General features: G+C 37.5%; 1 protein-coding gene across 1 annotated transcript in view; it reads left to right on the plus strand.

Annotated features, from left to right (window-relative positions):
• grid1a (glutamate receptor, ionotropic, delta 1a) overlaps positions 1–14732 on the plus strand; it is a 342488-nt gene that overhangs the window by 211097 nt on the left and 116659 nt on the right. The window contains 1 exon segment of the mRNA XM_048191329.1: positions 519–803. Coding sequence (XP_048047286.1) covers positions 519–803 — 285 coding nt within the window.

Below are 14732 nucleotides of genomic sequence, written 5' to 3' on the forward strand. Positions count from 1 at the left end.
ACAAAGCTGGGAATATTACTACCATTTTTCTGTGCCACAATGCCCTTTTTAAATAGGCACATTGTCAGATATGCACCCTGGAACAGCCTTGGATTAGAAATCCACTTTTTATCATTGTAAAAAAACAAGGGTAACTATATGTATAAAGCGTATGTTTCCTAGCCTGCGGCTCTCAGATGGCAACATCTACAAAATTTCATATGTCATAAATTATTTATGTCCACTTTAACTAGATTTCCTTGAGAAATTGCTACACTGATATTCAACAGAGGCAATAAATTAGCAGCATATGGCAATACACTGAAGAGAATTACATTTGCCCTGTGAAATCTGGACACATTATCCCACCTGTTCCCTATGGGATCACTCTGACATTTGCTGCATTAATTGCCACTGGTTAATGACAATGGACCATAAGTTCCATAATGGTCAGCGTGCTTAACTGTTGTAAAGTAGTACCTATGACTCCTGGACGCTCTAATCCCGTTTTTTTTTTTTATCTCTCTTTCATTCTCTAGCCTGTGAGCTCATGAATCAGGGGATACTGGCATTGGTGTCATCAACGGGATGTGCTGCAGCCAACGCGCTACAATCTCTCACGGATGCCATGCACATTCCTCACCTGTTCATTCAGAGGAACGGAGACGGCACACCCCGCGCTGAGTGCCAGCTCAATCCCAGCCCCGACGGAGAGCGCTACACCCTGGCCGCACGCCCTCCTGTGCGTCTAAATGATGTCATGATCACGCTCGTCTCTGAACTGCGCTGGCACAAGTTCATTGTTTTCTATGACAGCGAGTATGGTGAGTGATGGTGGACCTTTGTGGCACCCATCTCTAGTTGGGAGCCTGGTTGGAGGTTAATGTTAGGAGGGCAGGGGTCACACTGACATGAAGGGAGACAGTTGTTCTGTGACATATGAGTTGTAATTCACAATCCATCATGATGTTTTGGTGCATAGCAACTTCAGAGGACTGTTCAAAGCAAAAAATGATGCTGTCCATGAGCAATGCCTTCATAGTACAAAGACATCAGCTCTGAAGTTAAAATTTGATGTGAGCAGGTGGACTCTGGCAGACTAAAAGGCAGACTGTCAGTTGTTAACTAGCTTCAGCATTGTAGTGTTTTGAAAGCCATTAAACTTTCAAGGTTTATAAAACATGGACTTGGACAGCCTTCTGATTCCTTCATTGAGCCAGTGATGTTCAGCTGCATGGGAATCGAGTTTGGCTCTCAGTCCAGATTTGTCTTTATGTCAGACCTCTTTAACATTTAAGATTACTTATAATCTGACCTCTCTCAAATTGTTACCCAGCCCAAGACTGAGAATTGCTTTTTACCGTTTACCCTAACTGTGCAACTGTATTCTTGATCAAATAAATGCAGCCTTGGTGAGCATAAGAGACTGCTTTCAAAAACATTCAAAAAAACGTACCCACCCCAAACTTTGGAATGGTAGTGTGCATGATAAACATATAGGAAACATTTCAATTCAAACCAGCAAATAAACATTGAAAACATCCTTAAGATTGTCACCTCACGAAGGTGGTAGACATATATGAACATGATTTCACCCATCTAGCTAATTTCTGATTGGGTAAACTGAGGGTGATACAACCTACCACGTGTTACAACACTTCTTAGTCTCAACCCTGGTGTTGTGCCTGAATCCTACCCTGCCCTTTAGATAATACCAGGCTCAAAACACATTAGCTGATGATTATTCTTCTGTGTTTTCTAGTCCTATCTGACAGTAAAATGTATTTATGGGTTTTAGTGTTCCCAGAATCTGCTGACAAGCATTTCTATAGCATTTGCAGTTTACATTAATAAGGTTTTTAGTTCTGCAGCTTTAACTGTAAGTTGGTTGTTCAGTGCCAGGTCCTTTGTGGAGTATATTGTTTCCTGAAAACAACACAATAAATTAAGCTCTGTTGGGAAGGTCAAGCATAAAGCTTTCTCATAAAAAAATTGTTGTACTTACTACTGACACCAATTAACACTTAAACTGTACCAGTCTCCTCTGCAGTGCTGCAGGCTCTGAAATTATGAATGTTAACAAAGAATTCTTTGGTTTATTTAGCTTGTCTTTTAAAGAGATAGTTCACCCTTACATTTTGTTTTCCAAAACTGTGAGACCCTTTTTTTCGTGTACAATGCAAACAAACAACAATAGCAAAAGAGAGAGACAGAGAGACATTTTGAAGAAATTGCACTACTGGTTATTTCTTCTAAAAATTACTTTCTTCTGATGCCATATATCATCTTTGTTTGAGAATCAAACCAAAAATTTAAAGGGTTAGTTCACCCAAAAATGAAATTTCTGTCATTAAGTACTCACCCTCATGTCGTTCCACACCGATAAGACTTTCGTTCATCTCCAGAACACAAGATATTTTTGATGAAATCCGAGGGTATCTGATCCACACATCGTCACATCAACATCATTGCACCTTTTGATATCCAGAAAGGTAGGTGGTTACAGTGGTTACCTTAATGTTATGAAGCGATGAGAATACTTCCTTGTTTACGTCCGAACTCCAACTCAGTATTGGCCGAAGCTGAACACGTGAGCAGCACGATGCATGCATGTGATGCTGACACAGGATCCGGCCAATAATGTGCCAGCGTTTCGGACGTAAACAAGGAAGCCTGCACTGAGTTCACTACATATGACAATGGTTCAAATTGTTGAATAAAGTCGCTTTTTTTGTTTCTGGTTTTTTTTCGTGCACAAAAAGTATTCTTGTCACTCATAACAATAAGGTTGAACCACTGTAGTCATGTTGGCTATTTTGTTTTCAACTACCTTTCTGGACGTCAAAAGGTACAATGATGATTTGTGTTCCGATGATGAACAAAGGTCTTACAGGTGTGGAACGACATGAGGGTGAGCACTTAATGACAGAAATTTCATTTTTGGGTGAACTAACCCTTTAACATGACATCCACCCTATAGCTTCATGAGAAAGATATATCAATGTTTGATTTGTGAATGAATCAGTCCTTTGAGTCTTTTCAATGAAGTGGTTGATCTTATTCACAAAAACTGTCTGAATGATTTGTTCTTGGTCTGATCTGATTCTCTAATTCAGCTCACAGACTCAGTGTTTGGTGTATAAGTGCTTGCTGGAAGGGAAGAACAACAACTTAAATTATGGTTTATTCCAAGTCACTTTATACAATGAAGATTGTTTAAAAATAGTGATAACAGGAAAATGATTCAGTGATGCAAACAAAGTTAATTTCAGCTGTACAGCAGCTCTAAAAGAAAATAGTGTCATTGTTCAGCTGAAGTCAGTTCAGTGTTGATTCAGTTCTGTTGTAAAGATATCAATTATTAAATTAGTTCATTTCATCTATAAAGCAGTTCTGCAGAAAACTGATGTCATTGTCAAGCTCATTTCCTCACACAAAGCTGTCAAATTGCTTCATAAGACTTGGAATATAGAAAGATGGACTACTTTAATAGTGCTTTTTGAAGCTTGACATTCTCGCTTTTTTACATTGTTATTGCATGGAAAAATACATGACAGAATTTTCATTTTTGAGTGAACTATAACCAACATGCAGGCTTAATCTTTTGTTCCCATCTTATCTTCTTAAAATCCCCATTATCTCTGTAGCCCATTGCTCTCTCCTTGCTTTGGGGTTGGGTGGTTTGCTGTGCTAACACGATGCCATCACAGATTCAAAGGTCTGGATGAAAAGCAACTCACAACCACTATGGGGCATTTTGATCCCCCTAGTCAAAGCAGAGCTCCCTTGTGGTCCACATGGCTGAGATCTATTTCAGAATTGATGCAACTACACTGTGCTTTAAATAGCTCAGCATTTATGCTAAGGCTATAACTGCTTCTGAATTCGGCTTCAGGCAGGTTCAGACAGTGGGCTGAGATGAGCCAGACAACCAAACACCCTGAAGCAGGTAACAACCTTCAAACCGTATCACAGAGGTCAGAGGAAAAGCCCCAATCAAGACATAAAACATGATTGATCGTGGTGCAGAGCTCTTAGCACTGAACATGGCACCCTCCTGGAGGACAGTCAGTCTGGATAAAAAATACTAGACACACTGATAACAGGCTTCTTGGCAAGGGCATAGGTTGGTATAGGGACTTTTTGTTGTTCATTTATTTATTATTTGTTTATATCTGTCAGTCTGTCATATCTTTCATTCTATCATTTTATCTATCCATCTCTGTCTGTCCATCTATCTTTCTATCTATCTGTCCATCTGCCTGTCTGTCATTTATTCTATCTGTCTATATTTGTCCACTTTTGTACAAATGAAATAGTTACAGGTAATGTTTTTCTCCATTGTTTCCTGGGGTTTTACACATTGAATCATTGAATCATTCTCTAGATCTATGCTTTCATTACACGGATGAAAACATAACACTCAATGCTTCTGTTATAACCCAAAAAGGCAAAAAAAATCCGCAAAGATTATTCACTTGCTTTGAAACTTTTTTTGTTGGGGCATGTCCCTTCCCCCGATGCCCAAATCTTCACCTTTGACTTTAAACTTTTCAACAGCTTTGACTTTAAACTTTGACTTTAAACTTTTTAATTTCATAAAATATGGTAATGTTCACAGCACATTCTATATTAAAAATAGATACATTGAGAGCTGGTTTTAGACCAGGAAAAACGCAGTGACATTTGAGGAGCAGTGCGTGAATGATCTTACATTATGAATCCGTGTGAAAAGAGAGAAAATCATTTACCCAAGATTTCAGTCTCAGTTCTGCTCACGTCACTTCTGTCACACTGGTGCAGGGACAGTGGCAGTACAAATTGAAGACCACAGGCTGCGGGTGTGTTAATCACACCCAGAATCTGAACGCAGAGAAAACTGATCATCTGAGAGAGCTGTTACACCTATTCAGGGGTGCATTTCCCAAAGCGAACTATGGTCGCAAGTTCCGTCGTTACCAATAGAGTTCAATGGACTTAGGACCATAGTTGGCTAACGATGCTTTCGGGAAACTCACCCCTGGTGGATGAAATACCAGAAAAGTGGCTCAACTGTTTTTGAGTGTTAGATGTCAGAGATGTAGTGTTCTCATGCACCTTGGCTCCATATAAAGTTAATTTGTGGATCTGTATAGAGTTCTCACTGATTCCAGCTTTGTATTAAAACCTAATTGCTTACATGTGAATCAAGTGAGAAAACTACAGCACTGGCTTTATAACCAACTCTTAAATGGACAGTTCACCCAAAAATGAGAATTATCCCATGATTTACTCACCCTCAAGCCATCCTAGGTTTATATGACTATCTTCCTTCAGAAGAACACAGTCGGAGATCTCTTCCAAGCGGTAGTGAATGGGGGGCAAGATTTTAAAGCCCCCAAAAAATGCATCCATCCATCATAACAATAATCCATACGGCTCCAGGGGGTTAATAAAGACCTTCTGAAGCAGAGCGATTGGTTTTTGTTAGAAAAATATCCATATTTAAAACTTTATAAACTAAAATAACTAGCTTCCGGTAGACGACCGTACGCATACTGCACAAGTCAACTTGTACCACAAGATTAACCCCTGACGCGATATATGACGCAGGATGTAGGAGTATCATAAGCTTGGACGTCTCTCGCGGTTTAAACAAATCCATGCAACAAACTCAAGCTCCTCTTCTCTTAATTCGAAATCTGCTGATATTTTCTTTAAAATTTCTCATTTTAGACTTATAATTCATGACCAGTGTTTTGTTTTGTTGTCCTCTGCGCTTCCACGTTCATCATTGTATCATGCATCGGGTTAGAGGTTACTCTTCCACAGCAAATTGATGCATACAGCCGACTGCCGGAAGCTAGTTATTATAGTTAATGAAGTTTTAAATATGGATATTTTTCTTACAATAACCCATCCCTTCACTTCAGAGGGCCTTTATTAACCCCCTGGAGCCGCATGGATTATTTTTATGATGGTTGGATGCATTTTTTTTGGACTTCGAAATCTATTTTTAAATATATCTCCTATTGTGTTTGTCTGTAATAAGATAGTCATATACACCTAGGGTGGCTTGAGTAAACCATGGGATAATTTCCATTTTTGGGTGAACTACCCCTATTGGGCTCGATCTGAGTTGAGTAAGTATCTTACATCCTCCTCCTCAATGGCTGAAACGACGCATCTAAATTTGTCGATTTGCGTGGAATACGACAGCTCAGACTCTCGGGCATGTTGAAAATCAGCCTTTATTACGAGCTCTTTAAAACCACAGCAGCTTATATGAAGGAGCATCTGAAAAGAAAACATCCCGGGGCTCTCCTACCTCAAATCAATGAGGCGGCAGCATAGATATTTTTTTTTATTTTTTATACAGAGCACTAGAACCCAGTTGTCAGTCCCATATTTTGTACGTAATACAGCTGTGTTCATACAGCATTCTGTTTTTTTACGAGCTACTGTGGGTGTGAAACTGTGAGACGTGCGGCTCAAACGTACTCTCTTCAACTGGTTACAAAGCATTTAACTGTTGTTAATTATTTAAAATATCTAACAGATGAACTTGTGCCTCTATTGGACTAAGCACTGTCCATTGTAAAACAGTGCTGTCAATCATTGTCCATCATTGTTGACGCGCTGTCAATCATTGTAAAACTTTATCGTTTTATGGACACCGCCATGTTTGAGACTGTTGCTGTGGTACCTGCTATGGTTTGTTAGAATGCAGTTTTGATTTTAGCTGTTTGATCACACAGCTGAATGAACATATTCAGTCAGCTACTTTCATCTCCTGAATAAAACCAAAACATTTCAGGATTCACACTTGTAAGCACTTGCTGCTTTAAAGCCCAAAAAGTGATTGTGAACGCTGCAACAGTAAATGTAATTAGGCCCACCCCAGATAGCATGTAATCATTGAAACTATGTTGAGTCAGTGTTGATTCGTCAATGCTAATTGCATTGAATTAATGTTACAAAGTATCACTCTTGAAACAATGTTGAGATTTCAACAATAAATCAATGATAATATCATTGAATCAACATTAGGAGGTGATGTTGGTTCAATATCACGTTTGCACCCGCATTTAATTTTGAAACAATGGTGAACAAAAAATCAGCAGTAATGCTGTTGAATCAACATTACACTATGATTGATCCTACATCTCTGATCTTGAAGCAACATTGAAATGTACAAAACCAATCAATGGTAATATTGTTCAATCAACATTACACTATGATGTTGATTCTACATCACTGCTGTTGAATCAATATTGAAATTAAAAAAAAAAAAAAAAAATCAGTAATATTGTTTGATCAATGTGAATGTGATGTTGATTGAACTGAAATGTCATCATAAAATAATGTTTTGAACAACATTAATATTTCAGCTACACTTCAGTGGTACGTCAACAGACTTCTGACCATTTCAAAGTTTTGGGAAAACCTTTTAAAGCAAATGACACCTTTCCAGCAATTGAGTCATTTTATTTTAAAATGATTATTTATTTGACAGTTTAACACAATCAATGACAAAGAGATATAAAATTAAATTATTTAAGAGTAAGACAAAAAGGACAAAAGCATTTTAACCTTTAAAAATAACATTACTTTCAGAAGTCTTATGTCAGACTACAAGTGGTCCAATGGCTCAAGTTTTAAAAATCTGGCTTGCATCAGACTACTGCCTCTTTTCCTTTGGGTTCTCTGAAATCTGAAAAAGGAAGCATGATGTTACTTAAGAGCAAGTCAATTCACCTGTCATACATACAGTCACATTCAACAATGTTAATATGCTAAACACAATATATTTCACTTTTTATAAATTGCTAAACACAGAATATTCTAAGTATATTACTGTTAAATTATTTATATTTAATCTATTTATCAACACTTCAATAACACTATGGGAAAGTGTCTAATCTTTCCACTCAAGTTCATCTCCAGCCCTAATTAAACACACCTGAAGCAGCTAATCAAGGTCATTAGGATCACTGAAAACTTCCAGGCAGGTGTGTTGGAGCTAAACTCCTCATGAAGAGGAATAAACACCTGTCAACTATGGCCATTACATAAATTTTCATTTTCAAGTTTATCTTGTATAATGAAAGAACTTTTTTTTTTTTTTTTACCAAAAATTTCCTTAAAGCTACAGATTCACCTTATGTAGACCTTAATCCAGGGATGGGCAACTCCGGTCCTGGAGGGCCAGTGTCCTGCAGAGTTTATCTCCATCCCTGATAAAAACTCACTTGCCTATAACTTTCTACTAATCCTAAAGACCTTGATTAGCTGGTTCAGGTGTGTTTGATTAGGGTTGGAGCTAAACTCTGCTGGGCAGTGGCCCTCCAGGACTGAAGTTGCCCATCCCTGCCTTAATCTGTTTAAATATCACAAAATAATAGCCATGTCATTCACTTTCTCAAACAAAAGATGTTTTTTCTTTCTTTCTTTCTTTCTTTCTTTCTTTCTTTCTTTCTTTCTTTCTTTCTTTCTTTCTTTCTTTCTTTCTTTCTTTCTTTCTTTCTTTCTTTCTTTCTTTCTTTCTTTCTTTCTTTCTTTCTTTCTTTCTTTCTTTCTTTCTTTCTTTCTTTCTTTCTTTCTTTCTTTCTTTCTTTCTTTCTTTCTTTCTTTCTTTCTTTCTTTCTTTCTTTCTTTCTTTCTTTCTTTCTTTCTTTCTTTCTTTCTTTCTTTCTTTCTTTCTTTCTTTCTTTCTTTCTTTCTTTCTTTCTTTCTTTCTTTCTTTCTTTCTTTCTTTCTTTCTTTCTTTCTTTCTTTCTTTCTTTCTTTCTTTCTTTCTTTTTCTTTCTTGTTTAAGTGGAAACAGGCTAAACAGAATGGAGATTAGTTGCATTCCTCAAATTTAATACAGATTCAGGAATATGAATGATTACTTGATTAATCAGGGAGCAGGAGATAAGGTACAGGGCTGTGTTTCCCAAAAGCATTGTAAGCCTAAGTTGATCGTAGCTCCATTGCCACCAATGGAGCTATGATCAACTTAAGCTTACGATGCTTTTGGAAATGCAGCCCAAGACAGCATCAAGTCCCAGGTCAGGTGACAATCCTATAGTCTACAACTCAATGTATTATCAATGTTACATTTATCAAGAGGATGCTTCTCTCTTTTTTTTTTTTAATTGTCCATCCTCATCTGCTTTCATTCCTATTAAAGGAAAGAAGGCAAGGTGCTCTGCAAGCTTTGAGTAATAGATGCAATATGGGCGATGTGTAAAGTATGATATTCTTGCTCATGTTCATGTCACTTGCACTAATAAATAAATATATCATAATAAATATTACTTAAGCAAGATGCATGCACTATTTAAGAATTTAGAAAATGGATGGTTTATTCATTTATTCAAATAAATATTTCTTATTAGATTCAGTAACAATAAATAAAAAAGGAAGTAGCAAGCACAAAAAAAACCAAACAAACAAAAGAACAGAGAAATAATAAGAAAGATGCACCTTTGTTTGAAACCCAGAGAAGTCAGGTGGTTCAACAAACACTACTGTATAAGATGCACCTGTGTTTTCTCTCCAATGAGGAGGAATTGATTAGACTACTGAGAAGTGCACATGCAAAACCAAAATGGGCGTTTTCCAATCAGTGGCCAATTTCAAACTACAGTGGATGTTTTTCAATCATTTTTGCAGACTTGTTAAAATCATGAAGGCCCGCCCCAAACCAAGCCCCCAGTGGATTTGTAATGATGCGGGACTCAGGCAGCGATCCATTTGCAGCTTTATTAAATAATACAGCTGCAAATGCAAAGGCAGGGTCAAAGCAGGGGCAAACAGGAACAGCAAGGGACAGGCAGAATCGTGGTCAGGATACAGGCAGCAGATCAGGGCAGGCAGATATCTTTCACAGTCCAGATAACAATAAACCGTCCAAAGGCAGAAGGCAGAGAATCATAAACAGGAAACAGGCAGGATCAATAACAGACAGGCAGACAGGCAGACAGGATACAAACGCTCAGAATTGCTACACAGGGTAAACAAGACCTCACAATAAGGTAGCGTGTGAGTGAGTCTTAAATAGTCCAGAGAATGTACTTAGCTGCATGTGGCAATGGGTGATTGGTGAAGAGTGTGCATGTGACTGGCAGGGAGGATTATGGGAATTGGAGTCCAGAATGAATGAGAAAGTGACAGGATTAGAGCAAATCGGGTAAAAGCCAAAATGCCCCACTGATTGAGAAACACCCACTAGTGTTCTGCAGAATCACATGCCTGCATTATCTTGTGGTCATCAACTACAAATCACCGTTAGTTCAATGTCTCCACCCATGTGTGCTGTCGGCTTTCATCAAAATTTCAATGTTGATCCAACATACATTAAACATTGAAATGTCAATCTCAACCAAAATGATGGTTTGGATCAAAACACATTGTATCAATGTCACCATGATATCTTGGACACTAAATAAACCCTATCTTTATTTCATAGTATCATTAGGTAAAACATAGATTAGTTATGGTTATTAATTATTTGTAAATTTACCAAATGATTATTCAGAAAATAAACAATAGATAGATAGATAGATAGATAGATAGATAGATAGATAGATAGATAGATAGATAGATAGATAGATTAATTGATTAAGAAAAATATAACCATTAGTTCCAGCCGTGTGTTACTGGTGCTTGCTTTTGCTCTTCTACTTGAACAACAGCATAAACCAGCTGTTATATCAATAGATATTTTATAATATTAATATTACACACATGCACACAGACACACACCTTTTGTATAGTTTATTGCAGCATGATTTTACTCTTAATAAGCTTGTTTAAAGCTGTGGACTCTCTTTTACTGCTAATTATATATATATATATATATATATATATATATACACATTGCGGAAACTCATCTCATTATTTGCGTTGATTTACTCAGTTATTCTAGACAACTGCTTTTTCATGCTATTATTTTTAGAAGGACAAGTAAACAGACTTGAAGGATTGCAGTCTGAAAGGCTTTCATAGCGTTTGAAGTTAACATTATCTCTTTACAGAAAAATGCAAGACACTTCTGTAGTAACCTTGTAATTGGTTTTGCTAATTTATCTGTTTATGCTATACTAAATGAATAATTTTCATGATGTAATAAAAAACTAATTTACTTTTATTTTTTTAAGTAAATGTTTTGTTGGCCTCTGTCAACTTCTGTGAGATTTTTAGCTGCTTTTCCACCGTCGGGCCAAAAGGTTCTAAGAGCGGTAATGAAAGTCTCCAGTCATATTTCCAGTTGAGCTTGGTTTGGCACGGCATGATTACAAACCGTTGTCGGCCCGGAATTCTCAGCACGGTTGGTTAACTGTGCTGAACCATGCTGGTAGAATGCATGTAGTGACGTTGCTGTTCAAGATTGGTCGCTTGTCTGTTATCTGGCTACCAATTTCTCTATAGCTTGCCAAGTGCACTATTTCAGCGCAATATATTTTAGCTCAAGTTAATGAAATTAAAAGAAATATCTGATCATCCTCCATAACACGGTTGCTATTTACATCTCATATTGTTTGTAAACTGTTACATTAACAAGCCATCGACTGGCGCATTTGTATTACATTCTAAAGAGCGGACGGTCACAGGAAAATGAACCCATATCCATACCGGCTGGGCCGGATTGACAATGGAATGGAATGTTTGAGCAATGACGTTTTGGCCTGACGGTGTAAAAGCAGCTTTATATTATTACAGTGGGACTTCCAGATTCTTGGCAACTGATTCTCTCTTGAGCTGTTTTATCCCCTATTTACAGTATTTTTGTGTACATTCAGCCTCCATAAAGTGAGTCTATAAAACATCTTAATGTTGAGATCTTTTTGTTATGTAAATTATAATCAACAGTAAGCTGAGAAAGTTGATTATGTATGTGAGTTCTCAGTTTAATTGATGTTTAGGTTTTAGCTGAGCAGTCCCAAAGTTTATGAGTGTCCCTTTTTTTTTTTTTTTTTTTTTTTTTTAGCATGCCGCTGAGTAATGTGTCCTTTTGCTTTATTCACTAGTGTAGAACTGATAGCATCTTTCATCTACAGCACCACCTGTTCTAAGTGATTTCATTTACTCTCTTGCTTGCACAAACACAATCTGTTGTCTGTCTGATGATGACTTTTGTCTTGGAGTTTTAATAGTTAACAGTTTTCAATATGTAAATGTTATTAGTACTATTGAATATTATTTTTATTAATATAATTAGTAATTATTTAAATATTTATCTTGAGCTAAAAATAATCAATAACTTCTAAACCATTTACTGCATATGCGGTAAGATGTCTCCTGGCACCAGATGACCTCCCCAACTTTTTTTTTTTTTTTTTTTTTCCCCTAGGTGGCACAAAATCTTTTTTTTCTTTTTTTTGAAGGGAAAAGGTAAAATGAGACCTTAAAGGGATAGTTCACCCAAAAATGAAAATTTGATGTTTATTTGCTTACCCCCAGCGCATCCAAGATGTAGGTGACTTTGTTTCTTCAGTAGAACACAAATGATGATTTTTAACTCCAACTGCTGCCATCTGTCAGTCAAATAATGGGAGTGAATGGGAACACAATCAATAAGAGTCGAAAAAACTTGCATAGACAAATCCAAATTAAACCCTGCGGGGTGTCCTAAGACACGAACCGATCGGTTTGTGCAAGAAACCAAAGAGTATTTATATCATTTTTTACCTCTAATACACCACAATGTCCAACTGCGTTCAGCACTCGCTTAGTGAGGTCTGATCGCGCTCTGACAGTGGAAGTGGTGTCTAACACTCATTGAAGTATATGCGCAAGACATCACTGCCGTTGTCAGAGCGCAAGTCATTGTCTCACTTTCAACATTTGATATGTTATCTATATTCTATTGTGAATAAAATGAGTTTCAATAACAGTTCATGAGATTTGTAAATTATTGCATTCCTTTTTTATTCACAATTTGTAATTTATATGGTGTCCCAACTTTTTTGGAATCGGGTTTGTGTGTATATATATATATATATATATATATATATATATATATATATATATATATATATATATATATATATATATGACACCTGCCTTTACATGCACATGAACTTTAATGACATCCCATTCTTAATCTGTAGGGTTTAATATGAAGTTGGCCAACCCTTTGCAGCTATAACAGCCTCAACTCTTCTGGAAAGGCTTTTCACAAGGTTTAGGAGTGTGTTATGGGAATTTTTGACCATTCCTCTAGAAGCTCTTTTGTGAGGTCAGGCACTGATGTTGCTGAGAAGGCCTGGTTCGCAGTCTCCACTTTAATTCATCCGAAAGGTGTTCTATTGGGTTGAGGTGAGGCCAGTCAAGTTCCTCCACACCAAGTACTGTTCTCCTGGCAACCGCCAAACCCAGACTTGTCCATCGGATTGCCAGACAGAGAAGCGTGATTTGTCACTCCAGAGAACACGTCTCCACTGCTCTAGAGTCCAGTGGTGGCGTGCTTTACACCACTGCATCCGACGCTTTGCATTGCACTTGGTGATGTAAGGCTTGGATGCGCTGCTCGGCCATGGAAACCCATTCCATGAAGCTCTCTACGCACTGTTCTTGAGCTAATCTGAAGTTTGGAGATCTGTAGCTATTGACTCTGCAGAAAGTTGGCGACTTCAGCGCACTGTGCACCTCAGCATTCGCTGACCCTGCTCTGTGATTTTACATGGCCTACCACTTCGTGGCTGACTTGCTGTTGTTCCCAATTGTTTCCACTTTGTTATGATACCATTAACAGTTGACCGTGGAATATTTATTTGTAAGGAAATTTCACAAATGGACTTATTGCACAGGTGGCAACCTATCACGGTACCACACTTGAATTCACTGAGCTCCTGAGAGCGACCCATTCTTTCACAAATGTTTGTAGAAGCAGTCTGTATGCCTATGGGCTTGATTTTATACACCTGTGGCCATGATGGAATTCAATGATTTGGAGTGGTGTCCCAAAACTTTTGGCAATATAGTGTATATGATGAACCTTTTTCAATTGGCTTCCTCCGCAAGACAAGGAGAACCCATCTCTAAGTGAGATGAAGAGAGATACACAGAAGTTTTGTTTTACATTCAGGGTATGTCTCTGGGCAGTTCATGTCACAGACTGTTAAATGAGCAACCGTGTCCAGGACTGTGTAGATTCTACAATGCTGTTACGTGGACCCAATCAACAGCGTGTCAACCAAAGCCTCTTTCATTTATTAGGACATAAGTATTTCAAGTCTTTCCAGGACGAGTGCTCCCCATGGCCTTCATGAGTAATACTCACACTCTGGCCCCCAGACTGCTGTACAGCAGGCCGGTGGATTGAGACACAAACAGAATCATAAAAAGAAAATACAGATGAAATGATTATACCATCTCCTAGCAACTGTCTAGATGCCTTTGTAGAGTATCAAATGATGAGGTTTCATAACTCCTAACCATATGCAGAACTAATTAAACGCAACTTTTGAAATGTTGTGGTTGATGACCTTTAATGCAAAGATCAAGCATTCTGCAGTCCATTCATCACAATGTATGTCATCTTCTGAAGATGCATTTATTAAATACTAATGCATGGTTATTATGAAATGCTGAAGTAATTTAGGTCTACAGTCTTTGTTGTAATGTTTAAAATGAATGATCTTATTCCTCGCTAATATTCTGCTGAATATAATTTAGCTTAGCAAGATATTGCTTACATCAGACTGTGGTTCTTGATGAGATAGATGTGTTGTTTTCAAGATCTTGCTGATTACATCATGATACGGCCATAGATTTGTTACACA

This window comes from Megalobrama amblycephala, linkage group LG5, assembly GCF_018812025.1.
Source record: "Megalobrama amblycephala isolate DHTTF-2021 linkage group LG5, ASM1881202v1, whole genome shotgun sequence".
NCBI classification, from domain to species: domain Eukaryota; kingdom Metazoa; phylum Chordata; class Actinopteri; order Cypriniformes; family Xenocyprididae; genus Megalobrama; species Megalobrama amblycephala.